Source organism: Nuphar pumila, chromosome 13, assembly GCF_984573655.1.
Source record: "Nuphar pumila chromosome 13, dmNupPumi1.hap1.1, whole genome shotgun sequence".
NCBI classification, from domain to species: Eukaryota; Viridiplantae; Streptophyta; class Magnoliopsida; order Nymphaeales; family Nymphaeaceae; genus Nuphar; species Nuphar pumila.
The window spans coordinates 85,454,987-85,475,098 of record NC_143261.1 but is presented as its reverse complement, the minus strand read 5'-3'; the positions used below and the strand labels follow the sequence as shown (position 1 = coordinate 85,475,098).

Genomic DNA, 20,112 nt, shown 5'->3' with positions numbered 1-20,112 from the left:
ATATTGGTTCATATTCATAGGGTATGACTAAGTTTTTATCTTGGTTGTCACCGGCCTACCGCAACCCTCCTTTATCCGGGCTTGGGATCGGCAGTGTATAACTAAACAGTTATACACAGGCGGAGTTTTAACATGATGTGTACCAAAAACTATTATTTTATTATTTTATTCGAGATATAATTGTTTTCCTCAAAATATGGTACGTACAAAAACTATTATTTTATTTGAAGTATGATTATTTTATTTCAAGTAAGATACGTATCAAAACTTATTATTTTATTTGAAATATATTTGTTTCATTCGAAGCATGACACATATCGAACTACTTTATTCAAAATCCAATGTGTATATGTATATATATATATATATATATATATATATATATTATATTCATGAAACAAGATGAATACGTCATGCATAATATAAACGAACATGTATGCTTTCAAAATATATTTAAATATTTGGAATCCACACATATTTGGATAGAGCTTACCTCGTATAGTGTTTTGATAAGAGACGAAAAAATTTCAAAAAATCCCAAGAGAATTTTCCTCCAAATTAAACTTACGACGTGTGCGAAAGAGGTGAACCGCGTTAGTGGGAAGCGGCGGAACCTAGTTGAGTTGAGGCGGCAATGATAGCAACCGAAACGGGTTAATTTGCTCGAAGGAACCGGTTAGAGAGAATCGTGTTAATGAGAGAGAGACGGGTTAATGAGTGAGTGAGAATCGGGTCAGTTTTAGGGATAGAACCGGGTGGCTAGTCAAGAGAACCGGGTTGGGTCAAAACAAGACTAGGTTTGGTGAGCTTGGTCTAAGTAGGGCAAACCGGGTGAGGGAGATGGCAGTTGGGTGGTGCAGATGAGGTAAGGTGGCTGGGTTAGGTGGTAATGGTTCAGCTACCACCAGTGGTGGTGATAGGAAAAGAAGAGGGTGGCTGGTGACTAGAATAGCCACCAGTTAATGGTGGTTAGAGGAGGGGGGAGCTGAGAGTGGCTAAGTAGGGAGAAGGTGAATGGGAAAGTAAGAGAGAGTGGGAGAGGGAGCTGATGAATGAGAAGGAGGGGAGAAGAGGGCCTTATATAGGCTGAGAGAGGGGTTGTGGTGTTGCCAAATGGCAATACCTAGCCTTCCAAGTGTAACACTTTGTTACACTTGGTGAAGTCCTTAAAAACAAGAGGCCCAAAACAGTGGGCTCCTCTTGTTTGACCTAAAATGGGCCTTGGGTCTTTGGGTTGGATCTTGATGATCCAACCCTAGGTCCAGCTGGCCCAACCAGTTCAGCCAACTGAACTGGTTAGTCAGCCACTTAGTTACACTAACTAAGTGAGCATTTAGTTAGTGCAAATAAGCCTAATTAGGCTTAAGTTCTATATATATTAATGTACATTAATGCCCCTCCTTAATTCACAAAACTGGGTTGACTGACTTAGTCAACTAGGGAATGGATGAAAAATGGCCCTACTGGTCATAAATGTCTGTGTCATATTTATAAAATGACCATTTTACCCTTGGTACTGCCGAGCGTGTTCTTAATGTGTTTTTAACTCCGATTTTGATGAAATCAAAACCGTTCTTCTTGGTTTTTCGATACAAACACAACCAAGTGTTTGAAACTCATAAAATCGACCTTAAAAATTATGATTTTGCCCTTGAGGTTGTCGGGCAAGTTTTGCGAGCTTACGAGCTCTGATTTCGACGAAATCACTTGCGTTCTTTTCAAACTTTCGATGTGGTCGCAACCGTGTATTCAAAAATCATAAAATAGGTTGCCAAAAATATTCATTACCTTAGATATTAATATTCAAACAAAAATCTCTGAAAATTTGTCGGGTATTACACTCTACACCTACCTCACTAGAAGATAAAAACCAAACTATGAAAAAGTGCAAGAATGATGACCCCTATAAAGAATAAAATGTGCATATACATGAGTAAAGGGGTAGTACACAGAACAGTAATACATATATTGCATCAATCTCAACAGAGGTCTTACTCGAACAACCACCTCATTGAACCATTGCATAAAATCCATAAATTATCAAAGTACCGTTATGACCTAATCAATAAAAGGGCCATATTCTTTTGTCCACAATCAATGAATATATCGTCAATCCTTAATTTGAAGAAAACATAAGAATGGACCACAAACAATGGAGTTGAGATCTGAGCTAGCGATAGCAATTATACTGCAGTAAGTAAATGATAGAATAGACTATTGTGGCAAAGTTAGACTAAAGTCTTCAGAAAGAAAAAATACAAAGATAAGTTAGAAAATCATAGCCACTGCACAACTGCAGAAGTATAGAAGGAATAAATGCAAAGGACACCAAAGGAAAAGGTTAATTACCGTAACCAAAATAATCATATCTTTTCAATAAAAGTTCTGATTGATTTGCTTCAGTGGTATTGGCAGGAATAGAAACCACAGCCTATAAAGACGAACAGTTAAAGATGTCATGCAAGCATACACCTTTGAAACATCAAAGCCTATAGTAACTATTGATCTCAACCAAATTGTATAGATATGGGTGTTAAAATTTTCATGCTTCTTACAACCAGAAAAGTACAAGTAAAGTTATTCAAATGTGCAATAATCAAGGAGAAATAGATTTTTATGAACTATGAACAAAAAATAAGCAATTAAAAAAAAAGAGCAGGTCGCTGAACTGAACAGCAGCCACTCATGTCACCGTATCTAAGCCAAGTTAGGGCTATGGACCAATGACATTTTTGTAAGTCGTTTATTGTGAGTCATGCTGGGTATTTTCATCATTTTGCATGTCAAGGGCATTCTAGTCATTATATGTTAGTGCAAGGATGATCATACATCAGTAACATATTCAGCTTGTATTATGTCTAATATCACATTGTGGCAACAAATGTATTAGACTTGCATTCAAGGGTATTTATGTAATTGGCCCATCACAGGTGGTTACCAATATAAAACATATGGGATGACCTCCCTCCCATATTATCAGGACATACCATACAGATGACATTAGCATACCACACAGCTTGATATCAGTTGTTATTGATGGTTATCTTCTCTATGCGTCACCATGTAGATTCAGATTTCAGACCTTGTTGATCTGATTGGTCCTTTTATTCAAGAGAGAGAAGGAGAGAAGAAAAGAAGAGGGACAAGATCAACTGCCTTTTCTCTTTGTCCTTGCTATTTCACACATGACCATTATTACCGCTTCTTTTTTTGCCAACTAGTTACCAGAAACTTATCTATGTAATTCTTACCTGAAATAATAAATCATCCCTTTCTTATGGAGTCTGGGATTGATGAGGCACCCTGATGAGAGTGTCTTCACCAGGGAGTATGTAAATCCTTGAAGAATATGAAAAAATACTTACATTTTTATTTTATTTTCATAAAATTGGTATCTAGGAGTCTCTCCCACATTTTGCTACTTGGAAAAAAGTGAGGTTTTTGGGATTCATTTGGGCCAATGTGGGAACTATAGTAGGGGATAAAGGCAAAATCCAGCTGTTAATGATAATTATCAAAGTTTTTAAACAATTTAGGGAGAAATGTTATAAAAGGGTTTTAGAACATGGAAGAGAGGAGAAGAAATGTTTTTGGAAGCTTAGAATCATTTATAATGTTGGATACTTCCTTAGAAAAGAGAAGACAGAGAGAGAGAGAACTATATGCATTATGACACACATGAGCACATCACCACCACGAATCATGAGGAAAGAAGCCTTAGAACTATGCTAGAATTTCTAACGGCTGCATAACCAGGTGTGATTCCTCCAATCCCGTGATACTTTGAGCTTGTTGTGTGAAAAAGGGAAAATATAGCAATTTTGACATCTTAGGCAAGACCAAAATGTGCTCAAGTGACCAAATTTGCATTTTACACCGAACCTAAACTTTATTCATTGAATTGAGCTTGGTTGATTTAATATTATCTATTGGCAACTCCATATCTACACCAGTCTGAGGACATACAAATGCTCTACAAAGCCAACAAGCTCTCTCTTCTGAATCTACCATACAAAGTAATAACTGTCAGATTTTGAAATATCACCAAAACTAATAAGCGAAGGAGAACAAGACACAGAATTTGGAGCTGAACCTGTCACGTCTTTTCATGGAGAATGTGTGACCTATTTCCTTTCCCTTATATAGATGATACAATAATTTTAATGGACATGATAAACCTACAACATAAACAATATTACAAGTATGCCCCAATAAACCTGCCCAAATAATATACAGTTTGGATCTCGACCAGATCCAACCCACACGGACTTTAATAGCCTCCTTCAAGTTGTGCATGGTTTTGTACCATGGACAACTGGTCCTTTAAAAGCCAAAATTTGTTCTTTGTCAGTTCTTTTGCAAATAAATCTGCCACTTGATTTTCTGTAGAAATGAAGTGAGGTTCAATCTCTTTGTCTTCAACCTTTTGCCGGATGAAGTGTTGATCTATCTCGATATGCTTTGTCCTATTGTGATAAATAGGATTAAACAATATTTTGATGGCACTCTGATTGTCACATAGTAAAGTAGATTTTGAGATCAGTTCCCCCAACTCATTCAACAAGTGCCTTGTCTAAGTAACTTCAACAGTCACCGCAGCCATCGATCGATATTCAACCTCGGTACTTGATCTAGCCACTGCTTTCTGTTTTCTGCTACTCCAAGACACCAAATTTTTCCCAAGAAAAATGCAATATCCCAAAACAGACCTTCTTTCATCAGGATCTTCTCCCCAATCTGCATCACTGTTGACAATAATGCCATGCATACTTTTATTTTTCTAATTTTTCTTATATAGAAACCCATCTCCAACTGTACCCTTCAAATACCTCAATATTCTCTTGACTGCATCCATGTGCCCTATTTGTTGTTCATGCATGAACTGTAAGACTTGGTTGACTGAATAAACGATGTCAGGGCGAGTAAAAGTAAGATATTGAAGCATGCCAACCATACTTCGATATCTTGTAGGATCCATATAGAGCTCTCTATCCTATGAACTAAGTTTTTGATGTAAAACGCTTGGAGTAGATAAAGGCTTGTAATCCTTCATGCCAGACTTTCTCAACAAATCCAATGTATACTTGTGTTGCGTTAGGGTCAAGTAATCATCCTTTTTGTCCACTTCAACCCCAAGGAAATATCACAAATCTCTAAGATCTTTTATCTTAAACCTCTGACTCAAGAGTCCCCTTATTTCTTCAATGTGATTCTCTGAGTTTCCTGTAACAATGATATCATCAACATATACCAACGAGGTAATTGTACCTCCACCTTTGAAAATGAATAGTGAATGATCCAAGAGAGATCGGCAAAACCCATACTTTTGTATTTTCAAGGAAAAACTTTCAAACCACAAGCGTGAAGCCTGTCTCAAACCGTAGATGGCTCTATTTAGTCTACATACATGTGTTCCTGGGTCTCCTTCAGCATATCCAGGAGGTTGCTCCATGTAGACTTCTTCCTTCAAATCTCCATAAAGGAATGCATTTTTGACATCCAATTGAGTCAATGTTCACCCATGATCAACAGCTAAAGATAATACAATTCTTACTGTCCTCATCTTAACAACAGTGCTGAAGGTTTCATCATAATCCTGACCATATTCCTGAGTGAACCCCTTTGCAACAAGTCTGGCCTTGTATCGCTCTATGGTGCCATCAGGTTTGTACTTAATTTTGTAAACTCATTTCGAATCAACAACATTTTTATCAGTAGGTCTGAGAACCATTTTCGATGTTTGGCATTCATGTAGGGCTTCCATTTCTTCATTCATGGCTTCAATACATTTATGTGATTGCACAGCTTGATAAAATGTCATGGGTACATCATGCTTCTCAATCTGAGATAGAAAAAGCTGAAAATTCATAGAAAAGTTTTCATAGCTAACCCACCTCTCAATAGGATGTTTGATTCTAGCTAACCTCCTCACGTTACTTTCAGTCACATGAATATCTTGTTCTACATTCTGAATAAGAGGAGAACCTTTTCCTCTTCTCACATAGATATACCCTTTGAATTTATCAATATGAGGTGGTTGCATGTATGCACCTTCTTCAACACGTGAAGCTTCATCTTCTTGAACGCCAGACGAAGATAAGCCTACTTGACTTGGGTTGATATCATCCTTATCAACAGATTGTGCCTCCTGAATACACTAGGATGAACAACCACCATTGATACTCGCAAATAAATTTGCATTCAGCCATGGATGATAAACTTCTACTCTGAGAATTCGTTGGCAGAGATTGAAAAATGCAACACCAAAATCATTCTCATCAAAAACAACATTTCTTGAAATTCTAACACATCTAGTTATAAAATCATAGCATCAATACCTTTTATAATCATCTGCATATCCCACAAACATGTACTTAGAAGCCTTTGGCTGCAATTTATTTCTAAAGGATTCATCAATATGGACATAAGAAGTACATCCAAAAACACGCAGAGCATTGTAATCAGTATGAATTCCAAAAAGCAAGAAATATGGAGAATTATTTTATAAAACTGTCATGGGCAGGCGATTTATAATATAAATCGTCGAATGAAACGCTTTTGTCCACAAGTTGATAAGATTATTGTCATGCATCATACTCATGGCAGTCTCAACAATATGTCTATGCTTTCTCTCAGCAATCCCATTTTGTTGAGGTGTATATGGACAAGACACTCTACACTTTATTCCATTACTTTAGAGAAAATCAATAAAGTCATTTAAGACGTACTCATCACCTTCATCACATTGAAAATGCAAGATATTGGTAGAAAAGGGGTTTTGAAAAAAAACATGAAAATTGCAGAATAGGCAGAAAACTTTAGACTTGTGTTTCATAAAGAATATCTAAGTGTAACGAGGATAACTATCAATAAAAATAACATAGTATCGGTTGTCAGAAGTAGAGTAAACGGGAGCAGGTCCCTGAACATTAGAATAAAGAATTTCAAAAGGCTTTGAAGCTCTTTTATTGATAGAATTAAAAGGAAGATTAAAAAATATCCATGGGAGCAAAATGGAGTTTTTATTGTTTCTAATGGATGGACGGATATTCAAAGGCGTCCACTGATCAATTTCATTGCTTGTTCGCTTAGTGGCCTAGTATTCTTGAAAGCAGTTGATGCATCTGGAGAATATAAAAATGTGAAGTATTTGAAGGGGTTGTTTATAGAAGTTATAAAAGAAGTGGGTGCTCAAAAAATAGTATAAATCATTACAGACAACGCTCCAGTTTGTAAAAGTACAACGTTGAGTTTGGAGAGTGAGTACCCTCATATTTTTTGGACTCCCGGTGTAGCACACAATTTAAATTTGACCCTAAAGAGCATTTGCAACCCCAAAGAAAATTCAAAAACATATGCTTTATGTTCATGGATTTAAGATTTAGAAAGAAATGTCAAAAGCATTTTGAATTTTGTTGTTAACCACTATCGTGCTAATGCTATATTTAATAGGCATTATGACATGAAATTGTTGAAGGTCGCCGAAACACGTTTTGCGTCCATCATTGTGATGGTGAAGAGGATTAAAAAAGTGAAGAATGCTTTGGTTAGCATGATGACTGATAAAAATTGAACATTTTATCATGCTGATCATGATGTCAAGGCTCAAGAAATTAAGAAATTTATTGTTGATGATGAGTTTTGGGACAGAGTGGTATACTTCCTTCAATTTACGCAACCTATTTGAGAAATGTTGAGATAAGTTGATAAAGATGAGCACATGCTTTACAGAGTTTATGAAATGTCGAATAATATGATTGAAAAAATACAAGTAGTTTTCAAACATGAAGAAAAAAATCCTGCATTGGATGATTCAGAATTTTTTAACCATATCCATTCAATTTTAGTCAGAAGATGGGATAAGAGCAGCACTCCTTTGCATTGCATGGCATATTCTCTTAATCCAAAATATTATGCAAAAAGTAGCAGACATGTGTTATTGGTTGTGTCCCTTCAAATTTAGACCCAGAGCTATAAATACAGAGAAATATGTGTATGATAAGACTTTTTCCAGAAGCATATCTTCTAAATCAAGTCACACAAGAGTTTGAAAAAATTTTATTTTCGAGATTATATGGACCGGCATTACTTGCGAGAGAGGAGGATAATATAGATCCTAGCACATGGTAGTCAACATTTGGATCAGAAACACCTCTTCTTCAACGTCTTGCATTAAGATTGCTATCGCAGCCTGCTAGTTCATCTTGTTGTAAAAGAAATTGGAGCACATATTCTCATTTTGGTCAATACTTATCACTTTTGCATTTGAAAGTGTACATAAATACATGCATCACATAAGCAATCACAAGTATGCCTAAATTGTATACGCACATACCACAACACACAAGCATTTGTATGCAGCCTCAATTACATACACACAAGTCTTCGCACATATGTTTCAATTATATGTGTGTATCATATATCGACACTCAGTTATTTACAACCCACCCCAATCGCATGTACCTCATAAATATCATCATTCACTCTATTTTCTCAATAATACAAGGTCTTACCAATGGTAACACTTCAATCAAACTAAGCACTAGGGGGTCTGCCTGAGTGCAAGAGTGAGCGTATATTAGTCCATTAGAAACCCGTTCACGAAGGGAACATGCCAAACAATGACTCGACTCATAAAAATGAGTGCAAAAAAAATATATACTTCGAGCACACACACATAAACATATTTTCTATACATATGTCGTAATTACATACGTACACCACATTTATCATCCACCATTTGTCACATTCGTAAATGTCAAATACAAACAATGAAACTTCATCTTCGTAAGGATCATTTGGCTTCAATACCTATAAATTCACAGCAGAACGAATATAATGTAATTATAGGTATACATTCACCATCTCTGCGTATCTTGGCCTATGCAGTTACCTTATAATGCATACAATTAGTCTTATGCAGTTAAAATTTCTAGTGCATGCATCATACATTCCAGCTCTTCCCATATAAACCATTATATACAACATGTATTCATACATATACCAATTATATATGTATGTCTTACATCAAACATATATTTGTACATATGCCACAAGTGCATCCGTATAACTTACATCAAACAAATATTCACATGTATGTATAATTACCTACATACTCATCTTAACACACATTCGTACATATGCCACACTTGCATATGCACGTATTAGTTCAAACATTCATAGGTATGCCATACTGGCTTACGCATGCAAACATATCAAATATTTGTATGTATGCCACACTGATATATGCATGCATCACATCAAACATTCATACGTATATTTCAATTGCATACACACGTGTCATGTATCGATAAACAGTTATATACAAACCACCCCCAATCGCATGTACATCATGAATATAAACGTTCACCCTATTTTTTCAATAATATGAGACTATCAATGATGATGCTCCAACCAAACTAAGCATTAGGGGGGGGGGGCGCCTGAGCACACGCGTGAGCCCATATTAGTTCACTATAACCTAGTTCGCGAAGGGAGCGACCCATAAACACAAACTCGACTTCAAGAAATAATCGCAACATAATATACACCTCGGGCACATGTACCCAATTATATTTTCCTGTATGTATGCCACAATTGCATATGTACACGTCACACTACAAAAATTTGTGTATTCACGAAATAGACAGAAGAATGCCGGCTGGGAGGATTTCATCCCTTTGATATGGTCGATATTTAAAGTCTGGTTACATTTCTGCTCTTCAAATTCCTTGTTGCTGGTGTTGTTGCACTGCTTGTCTTGTATTTTAGGCTGGGTGGCCAATGCATAGGCATTTAATTTGAGATTACAGACCAACCAACTTGCAGAAAGGGAAATAATAATAGAGAATTTAGATTGGTGACAGGTAGTGCCTTTTGTTCTTTATTGATATAAAAAGTAGCTCCGGTCTGTGGAGAATGCTTTGTTGAACTGCTTGGATCATATTCAGCTTAAGTTGGCAATGATTTTTGGATATTGCCTTTGTATCTCTTAATCTGTTTGGTCATGGTTCCATCTACTTTTCTATTGAAACCATTTTAACGACTTATTCAAGCAATTCAAGTGGATTATGAAGTTATTGATGGTGCCACGTTGTGGTTAGACTCTTACATATTTGACAACTTTCAGCACTTTTTATCATTTTCTTCAAGAGTCAAACTGGACTTAGGAATTAACTTACTTGACGCAAGTTTCTCAAGAAAATGACGACTACAATGACCAAGTCGACCATGCCAAAGACTTGGCTTATTACATTTAGAAAGACTAAAGACAGACTCAAGACATGATGAAGATGATGAAGTCTGAAAGGACTTAGACTCCAATGAAGGCTTCAAGGCAGGACTTGTACGAGCATATGGATCTTCCTTTAAGATGTACATATTTCCTTGTCATTCCCCTTCAGTGAATGTTGCCCCCGTTTGAGGATCCTTGACACGCACAGAAGAGGGAGTAAATTCAACATAAGAATTTGTATCATCAAGTCTAAAGACAAAAAAAAAATTTATATTAAGGGCATGATGACATTTGGTAGATTGAGAGATGATTTCAACAAAGGAATGGTTGCATTTCCAACATGAGAGATATAATGGTGAGATCCATCTCTAGTAACTATACTATTTTTACCAAAGGAATTGAGCTCGAGAACTTACCAACATCCCCCGTAACATGGGTTGCTGCCCCAGAGTCAACATATCATAAACCTTGATCATTTTGCTTCAAGTACAGCCCCGACAATGCAGCCAATAAAAGTTGTTTCACATCCCCATCAGCCTTAGCAGCATTGTCTTCTTTCTTGGGCTCAATGTTTGGAAGCTTTCGTTTATTTTGGGGATTGAACCAGCAATTGGCCTTAATGTGTCCCTTCTTATTACACAAATAACACATTGCAACAGCCTTTTGATTTTGATTATTCGCATTGGAGTTGGGTGGCATATTAGGCGTGGGAAGCAAACCTGGACCTGCATATCTTCCTCGACCCCTTCCTCCTCGGAAGTTGTTTCCTCCACGACCACGACCAAAGGAAAATCCAGTAGCTAAAACATCATAAGAATCAGGTTGAGTATCAGAATCTTCAACAATGCCCTTCAATGACATCTCATACTGCAGAAGTTTTTCCCATAGGTCTTCAAATGTGGGGAAAATATGTAAACATAACAAAGATGTCACTAATACATGGTAATCTGGCCCCAAACCATTGAACGTCCGCTTCACTTTATCCTTATCTTGTACCTCACATCCAATAATGGCTAGTTGATTTGTAATGGACTTCACCTTATTCAAATATTCCATAATAGATATGCTGGCTTTTCTGAGGAGTTGAAATTCACGCTTGAGGAATAAGACTTTGGCCTCCGATATCTGAGAATAAGTTTGCATCAATCTGTTCCACAATTCCATAGTTGTGCAGTCGTCTGTAATGGCAATAAGCACCTCTTGTGATAAAGTAGAAGTGATGTAAGCAATCAATGCTTGATCTCTCTCCATCCAAGAAACATAATCTGAATTTTGAACAACCTTGGAAGATGTATCCCCTTGTGCATCTTTTTCCTCCTTTGTGACAAATTCTGGTGGGGCTGGAATTGATCCATCCAGATAACCAAAGAGATCTTGACTCCTAATAAAAGGAATGATTTGTCCCTTCCAAGTTAGGAAATTAGAATTATTTAGTTTTTCCGAAACAAGCTAACTAAGGAAGTTTGATGACAATCCAAGTTGAGTTGAAGAGTTGTCCATGGCAACAAAAGGAAAATATAAAACAGGAAAACTCAAAAGAAATAAAAAAGAATGGAGAGATCGATCAAACACTATCGTGATATCACTGTTCAGATTCTTTCAAATAAAAGTTTATCTTGTCACAACTGAATTTAAATCTTCATTGCAATCAGTCTGCCTTTTTTTGGAAGAAATCTGATCATGTCAATATGAAGTGAAAACAAATGTACACAGATATTTGAGAACTGAATAAACTGATGACAAATCAACAAGTGTTTGTTTGATCAATGATAGGCTTTTGACAAAAAGGGATTTCGGATTAAGAGTTCGAAAGATAGAGGGATTAGGGTTTAACCCATGACAAGATTGAGACAAAATAGGGGTTTCGGGCTGACGGTGAAAATGAGAACAGAAAATGAGATTTGGGAATGTTAGAATATTAGGGTTTTGAAACTAAGATCAAGAATATTTTCGATGGAGAGAAAACAAGATTTTAAGAGAAGCAAACAGAAACCCAATAAAATTTAATGTGAGAAAGACAAGAGGAATCAAGAAATAATCATAGGAAAAGAAGAAGGAGAACTTGTCAATGAGATAACGAGTTATCATTTTTTTCTTTTTTTAGTGAGTACCACCGATACCTGGGAGGGAAAAATCTCTTGACTTGAATCAAACAACGATCTCTATGGTTACGCCTTTTGGAGACAATACCAAACCCTAGATCCAACCTGGTGCTCTAATACCATGTCAGATTTTGAAATCTCACCAAAACCAATCAGCGAAGGAGAAGAAGAGGACGCATAATTTGGGGTTGAACCAAGGTTGCCAAACTAGGAAGCGGAAGCGGGAAACGATATGGGAAGCGGAAGCGAGGCATTTTAAAATTTATACGAAGCGGGAAGCGAAGTTTCAATTTAAAAGCGAAATACAAATAAAAAATGAAGCAATATGGAATCAAACAAGAAACAAATAAAAACTAAAATAAAATTGATCATTCTTATATTTTATGATTTTTCTGTAAAAGAGTTAAATTTTTGTTAAAATCTAACAATGATGGTTACCGATTTAAAGAAAGTACATGAAAAGTGAGTGAAAGCATAGGAGAAAATACAAGAAAAAGATGAAAAGAAACGTGAGAAAAGTATATAGTATGCATAGACCATGTGTATGAGAAGCATAGAAGAAGCGTGGGGGAATCGAGCTTCCCATGAAGTTTCGGAAGCGAGGAGTATCGCGCTTCCGAAGCGAGTTTCCGGGAAGCGAGTTTCCGGGAAGCGAGTTTCCGGGAAGCGAGCTTCCCACCTACCTAAGAAGCTTCTGGTAACTTTGGGTTGAACCTGTCACGTCTTTTCATAGAGAATGTGTAACCTATTTGCTTTCCTTTATATAGATGATACAATAATTTTAATGGACATGATAAACCTACAACATAAACAATATTATAAGTATGCCCCAATAAACATGCCCACATAATATACTTGGATCTGGATCATACCCAAACTGATCCAACCCACACGGACTTTAATAATAACTACACATAAACTTCCTCTTTTGGAATTATATTGAGGAATGCATTCTTCACATCTTATTGCCACATAATTCACTGCCTAACAACAATAACTGCAAATAGTGTACGAATCATAGTCATGTGAGCTACAGGGAAAATGTCCCCACGTAATCAATGCCAAACTACAGATGATATCTCTTAGCCACAAGCCTTGCTTTATATCGCTCAATGCTCTCAATTTTACTCCAGTTTTTACCTTGCATACCCACTTGCATCCAATTCTCTTCTTCCCTTCGCTTAGCTTGGCCTAGATCCAAGCATAAATTTTCTCTACTACATCAACTCTTCTATCATAGTATGTTGCCATTGATGCTGAAGATCAGCTTTGAGACAAATGAAGTATTCAACATACGAACAGACTAAAGCAAGAAAAGCTTGGTGTTGAGTAGAAAATGACTCATAAAAAAGTATGGAAAGACGAAAATTACACCTTACCTATGGCATAAATATCCCTTATGGTGGCTGTCGATCATCAGCAAAGGTGGGATCAAACCAAGAGATAAAATATACATAGTAAAGAGTTCACCTTCTTTATGAAGGTTACAAAGCAAGGAATTAGAAAATGACTCAAATACCCCTACTATGTACAAAGCATGACTAAAAAAATACCTAGTCTATACATATTTACAAAATGATATATAACTAGAAAAATGTTACAACCAGCCTATTATTTTCATAATATCAACTATCTAAACAACAGTGTTGGAGGTGGGAAAACATCAATGAGAACAATTATTGGCAATGAGAAACTAAATTTTGCAGTTGCATTCTTTAATATTTAGTTATTTCCGGAGTCAATGTCATATATATTCCCAATCAGTAAGCCAACCACATGGAAATTGCTGAACCTATGGTCAAAAATCTAAATGCAACATGAAATGATAAGCTGCTTATCAATAGTAGTAAAAAGCACTAAGCCACCCTATGCATTGGCCCCCCTAGGCACTAGGTTGGCACCTAGTTGAGCACTTATGCATCACCTAGAGACCCATAATGTCTGTAATTATTTAAAATTAAAAAAAAACATAGAAAAACATGAAAATAAGAAAATTTTGAAAAAAATGTTCGAAAATATACAACCAAGACATGATTATAATGTTTTAAACATTACACACACAAAAAAACTTGGTCCTTCCTCCCCAACGCCTAGGCACCTAGCACTCCTTGGTGATAGGCTTGCACATAGGTCATCTATGTGGCCTACGCAAGCACCTAGGAGAGATGTTAACTATTAAGATAATAATAAAATCACATTTTGCAACAAATATGATTGGCCACTTGCCTATGCATTCTCATTCCATCATTTATAAAAGCAGTGTATCAAGTGGCATTGGATAGAAATGATTGGTGGAGAAGGATTCATGTGGAGGACCCAGAATGATTTTCTTTTTTGGTTCATATCGCCGACCCCAATTGTTTTGGGATGAAGGCGTAGTTGTTGTTGTATGGATAAGAAGCATGTTTGACAGAACCTATAACAGGAGGTAAAGCACAAACCAAGCTCAAGTACCTGCCAAATATAGGCTTTAACTTTATGAAGAGATATATCAATGAAAAAAGACGTACCTCCCCATCCCAAATAAAGTAAACACCATCTCCAGTTTCTCCCTCACGGACAATGTAGTCCCCTCGGTCTATGGAAAAAGCAGCCAAATAAAAGAGTTATAACTAAATGATGTTCCAACCATGCCAATACTTATACACAAATTTATGCACATAGGTCCACACGCACAAACACATGGCTTTAAAACCTTTCCATCTTAGATTTAAAAGTAAAAATTAAAAAGCTTGTATCAAGTAGGCCATAAATTTCCAAGATGACTCAAACTATCGGCTACTCATACTTCTCCAAGAAAAACCAAAATGTGCATTTTTTTAAGCAGTGAGGCCAGTAGCTTTCTGGCATCATTCACTGAACTTACAGTGCTACATGTGGATGGGGCACAGAAGGACACTGCCCAGCAACTCAAAGCAGTTTAAACATTAGATTAATAGACTACGATCTCAATCACAAATCTAGAAAAACAATTGATACTGACAGAAATTTTCGGAATCAGTGAAAAATATACAGGTCATCTTGGTGGAAAATCACCTCACATACATACATGGAAGTATGTAAATGGGGATTGATTCTAAAATTGAAGAGAGACACTCACAAAATCCTCTCATAGTTTTAATTTCTAAAGCATCCAAGACAACCCATGATGAAGAATAAACTCCTGCCATGGTCATCTAATAATTGAATTGCTATGAGATTTGGCTTAACAGATACTAAAGCTACTTGCAGCTATATAAAGAAAAATCAAATACAATAACAGAAAAGAATAGGATCATGCCACTACAACTTTGCTATTTCCCGTGTGGAATTCAGTCAGTGGGTGAATTCAGGAACGCGATCAATAAACTTTACACGATAATGGCACTGTTGCACTCTTATTTTTCACCACAACAGTCCCGAACAGATACTCCCATGATTTGCCAACAACTCGTCTCCTAATTACAAAATGCACTAATTGCAGGAAGCAATCCAAAGTGGCAGCATTATAACAATAGAATCTAAACTAATCATGGTTTCGTTCATTGAAAATTCACAGTAAAATTGTTCAACCGTTTTAGTATCCATTGAACTCGGAGGAACAACAATGGAAAAGAGAGAGAGAGAGAGAGAGAGAGAGAGAGAGAGAGAGCAAAAGAACTAACAAGTACGTATCGTGTCTTACCGTAATTTTTGAAGCGGACAACTTCAGCGATTTTCTTCGAAGATGAACTAGGAAGCCTCTGTAACAACGGAACGTTCCCCAGAAATTCGACCACTTTTCACCCAAAAGCATAAAAAATAATAAAAAGAAACTTAGAAAAAAAAGATTGGCCTCGTTATTTCGGGCAGTGGGTTGCAATAAAAAAAATCAACTGAAATTTCATAACAATCCCTTGATTCCTCTCTGTCGGATTCGAACGAAACTCGCCCGATTCCAGAGAGAAGAATAACAAATACTTAAATTATACCCAAAATCGATTTAAAACCTTTACTCTCTTGCGATATTCACGCCAATTTTGGCGAGGTCGATTAAGACAAAGAGAGAGAGAGAGACCTGCTTCGTGATCCATGGTGACGGAAGCACCAAAAATACAGGAGGGGAAGAAGCGAAGGAGAGAGGACGGCGGCACTTTTCCCAACAAACCTCGTCCTCCTTATATAATGCTTTGAACCAACGCCGTCTATAACTTTTTTATTAGTATTTAAAAAACGACTCAGAAAAAAGGAGTGGGTGGTGTGTTCACCACCGAAGATTCGGGGGTCCTAATGAGCGCGCCAGGTACAAGAGCTCTGGTATCCCGTGTGCCAGTATCACTTAGCATGGTTGCAAAGACTTAAGTACTCTTTCTAGCTCATCATAAAATGACGGTCTGAGAAAATTACAAAAATATCTTTCATTCAAAAGAAAGAAAACAACGGTTCAAAAAAAGACAAAAAAACTCCTTGTTAACTCTTCAAAGTCTAAACATTTTTGTTTTCGCCCTAAGTAGTAAACTTTTGCGTCATCTGCTGTAACAGAAGCTCCCTTTGACAACGCAAACTTTGTTGTCGTCTCGAGTCGAGGTTCCCGCCTTGTTTTTTAGTTTATTTTACAACACATTATCGTCTTCTCGTTTTTGCCTTGTGTTACAAAATATTCTCGTGTTTACGATCGACTGGTTCGATCATTGGTGGGCATCATAGGCGAATTTCTCAGTCATCTCTTTTTATAGTCTTCTCTTCTTTTTCGTTGTCGTTAGGCATTATGGAAAAAACAATGACGCACAAACATTTCAACCAGTGTCATTAAAGCGTCGTGAGTACCTTTCCATGTCATCATGCTATTATTGAAGAACGTATGTCGTCTTGAGTGCAATTAAAGCATTATTTTATTATTGCACGTGGATTTTGTCCTTTCAATGGTCGGAAACTTAGCGATATTTGTAAGACGCTGGGACCTGTTGACAAGAATGCTTATTTACAAATGTGAGAAAGGGCCTCTATCCCATCTGGTATCCTCCATTCACTCAGTATATGCATTGTATTTCAAATCGCGATTTTAGTAACATCCTACCAATTTGTGAGATATTTTTTGGTTTTTTAATATCGATTTGTTTGTTATTATGCTGAATTTTTGTATCGATTTGTAATATATTTATCAATTTGTAAGATATGTGTTTTGTAATATCGATTTGTAAGGTATTATGTTGAATTGTCGTATCGATTTGTAATATATTATGTGATATGTATATCGATTTATAAGATATTATGTGTTTTGTAGTATATAATTGTAAGATATTTTTAGAAAGAATTTTAAAACATGTGTATGCATAAATACATTTTTACGTATTTGCGGTAGCGATTTTCGTATTCAAATCGCTGCTCATTTAGCGATTTCTATTGAACTCGCTTTACAACATCGTAGATATAATCAAATCACTATCGTCAACACACATGTACGACATATCGTTTCTTTTAATGGCATGGTAAGTAACAACTTGATGCATAGTATAAGCAAATAACAAACCGCAATTGCTTTTATACTGCGATTCATTAAATCATTCTTTTGACTTGCTTAACCTTATCGATATTCGTTGTTATATACATCCTGAATAAATTATAGTAAATCGTGGTAAAGGTGCACTCTCATTGCTTATGCAAATCGATTTTACCATTTATTAATATGTTTGTAAATAATGTTTGTATACTTATATAAAGTCGCGTTCAAGAAAACAACTCATTTTCGTTTTATATAACGCTAATCGCTTGAACGATTTTCATTTACGAAGGGCGAACATAACAACGATTTGCTTTTACTATATAACAGCCTAATTTATTGGCATATTTAGTGAAATTGAAATTTTACATATTTGAACCTAGTGATATTTACATAATTTGTATACATAGTCTACAAGAATTGTTTATACAAAATTTGGTTGTACAGTCTATAAAATCTATTGAAAGTCGATGCACATCAAATTACTCCTGCGTGGGGGGTCCCGTCGTTCGTTGCCTTTTAGGTATTTTTGCCGATTAAGTTAATTTATCTTCCGTAATTAGAAACATCGCCAATTTTCTACATAGTTTTTTGTGGAATCCAGTCATATTAACCTGTAAGAAAAACGTAATGTATCACCAATATATACATTGAGTCCTCAATAACAGAGGGTTTAACACTGCTTGCATTTTTCACACTAGTTTAGTAAAAATACCTATTTTGGTGGCATGAGTATAGAATCTTTGGCCCCTCATAGGCTCATCGCATATGCATATCAAATTACACATTTTGAACTATAGACTGATGCAGTGTAAGCAGCAGTTGCAGTAGGTCTACCTCTACCATCATTAGTCTGATCATATCAATCAACTATCATGTCCACCACACTAAATATCAACTTGTTTTCTTATCTCCAGTTGTTGGTAGAGTCAGAATACTCAAATTGAGCTTTAATTAGGTGGTCAGCAAATGATATAGGACTTAATGTTATTATTATAGGACTTAATGTTATTATTATATTAATATACCTACACCACCCAACCAAATTATTGTTGGATAGGTGTTGCAGATACAAGGTCAGAGGAGTTAATCTTTAGCACCTTAACAATAAGGCATCCCAACTGCATTAAGAGGTTTTACTCACCCCCACACAATCCTTCTCAAAACTGGCCCTAGTGCTATGTGTGTATAGAGCTTGCATGAATATACCATAGTCTAGTCTGAAATGGAGGTCTGCCACCACAAGCTCACATTTATCATCATCTTTTACAGCACCAAACTCTACAAAACCTAACCAAATGCACCCAATCATCCATACAGCACCAAAATTCACTTACCAGTGCCACCATCTCCATCACCTCTAGTTCTGCCAACACCAAGATCAGCACATAACTTGTCAGTCCACCAATATCACCATATTAACCCAACTGACCAGCATCCTCGCTAGTAGTCTAGTAGAATGTTTGTTGCCCTACTACTACCAACACCAACTCCAAAACCACCCTACTTAATATTGATGTTGCAACCACCTTCACTTCCACATTCTCACCATCACTATACCAATTTTGGTACTAGCCATGTTACGAAAAGCAAACAAATTAAGTAAAACACAGATATACATTGAGTCTCCAATATCGCTTCAATATACTTTATTACAAATACGCCACAATCAATCCCATTATTTTGTAAAGGGGCATCGTGTGCAAAGTGAAAGATTTACTCGCTAACGTTGACTCTTAAAATATCTTTGACGAAACCGACCTGTGATTAATGCAGAAGAAAGTAAATTCTTGACCATCATACATGATATGATACCCTTATAGATGAAATCTTATGAAATACCAAATGTCAAGTTGTAAACCATTGTGTAAGTCCAACGAATTGTAACACCATAGTTGTTTTTCATGTAAATCCATCGCGTATATGACCCAATGCTTTTTAGATTGCCAGAGTGTAGGAACCAATACTTGCAGATTGATCGTACAAATGGTGTTAGGATTGTTATGCCGTAACCTTGCATAAGAGGTTTGTTCACTTACTTTTTCACTTGACCAAAAGTCTCCGCAATGATCATCGTTAACACAGTATGGTAGTCCATCTTGAAATCTAATAGAGTATGGCAATCGATGTACGATACTCTGTTGACCGAAATAGTGATAATAGCAAAGTTAAAACACGAAGCAATAAGAGTAAATAAAAAACCCAAAGAAACATAAAAGAAAAACGATATACCATGAAATAAGGGTTGATGATGCTTCTAGTTTTGCTTGTTGCGTTGCTTTTAATATACTTGACGAAATCGAATATAGTCTGTTTGC

General features: G+C 36.3%; 1 protein-coding gene across 4 annotated transcripts in view; it reads right to left on the bottom strand.

Moving 5' to 3' along the window:
• Positions 1-16,494, bottom strand: part of LOC149818967 (acyl-CoA thioesterase II) — a 173,817-nt gene extending 157,323 nt beyond the window's left edge. For 3 of the 4 annotated variants that reach the window (XR_016427221.1, XR_016427220.1, XM_089984882.1), the window contains exons 1-4: positions 16,373-16,492; positions 16,001-16,093; positions 14,847-14,914; positions 2,350-2,431 (exon numbers count right to left, since the gene is read on the bottom strand). Coding sequence is in view for 2 of the 4 variants with exons in the window: in XM_089984882.1 (XP_089841008.1) it covers positions 2,350-2,431; positions 14,847-14,914; positions 16,001-16,093; positions 16,373-16,388 (259 nt within the window). In the remaining 2 variants the exon portion in view is untranslated. Of the gene's footprint in view, positions 1-2,349; positions 2,432-14,846; positions 14,915-16,000; positions 16,094-16,372 lie in introns of all 4 variants that reach the window. The other variant, XM_089984881.1, reaches the window with a different exon arrangement.
• Between the last annotated feature and the right edge of the window lie 3,618 nt (positions 16,495-20,112).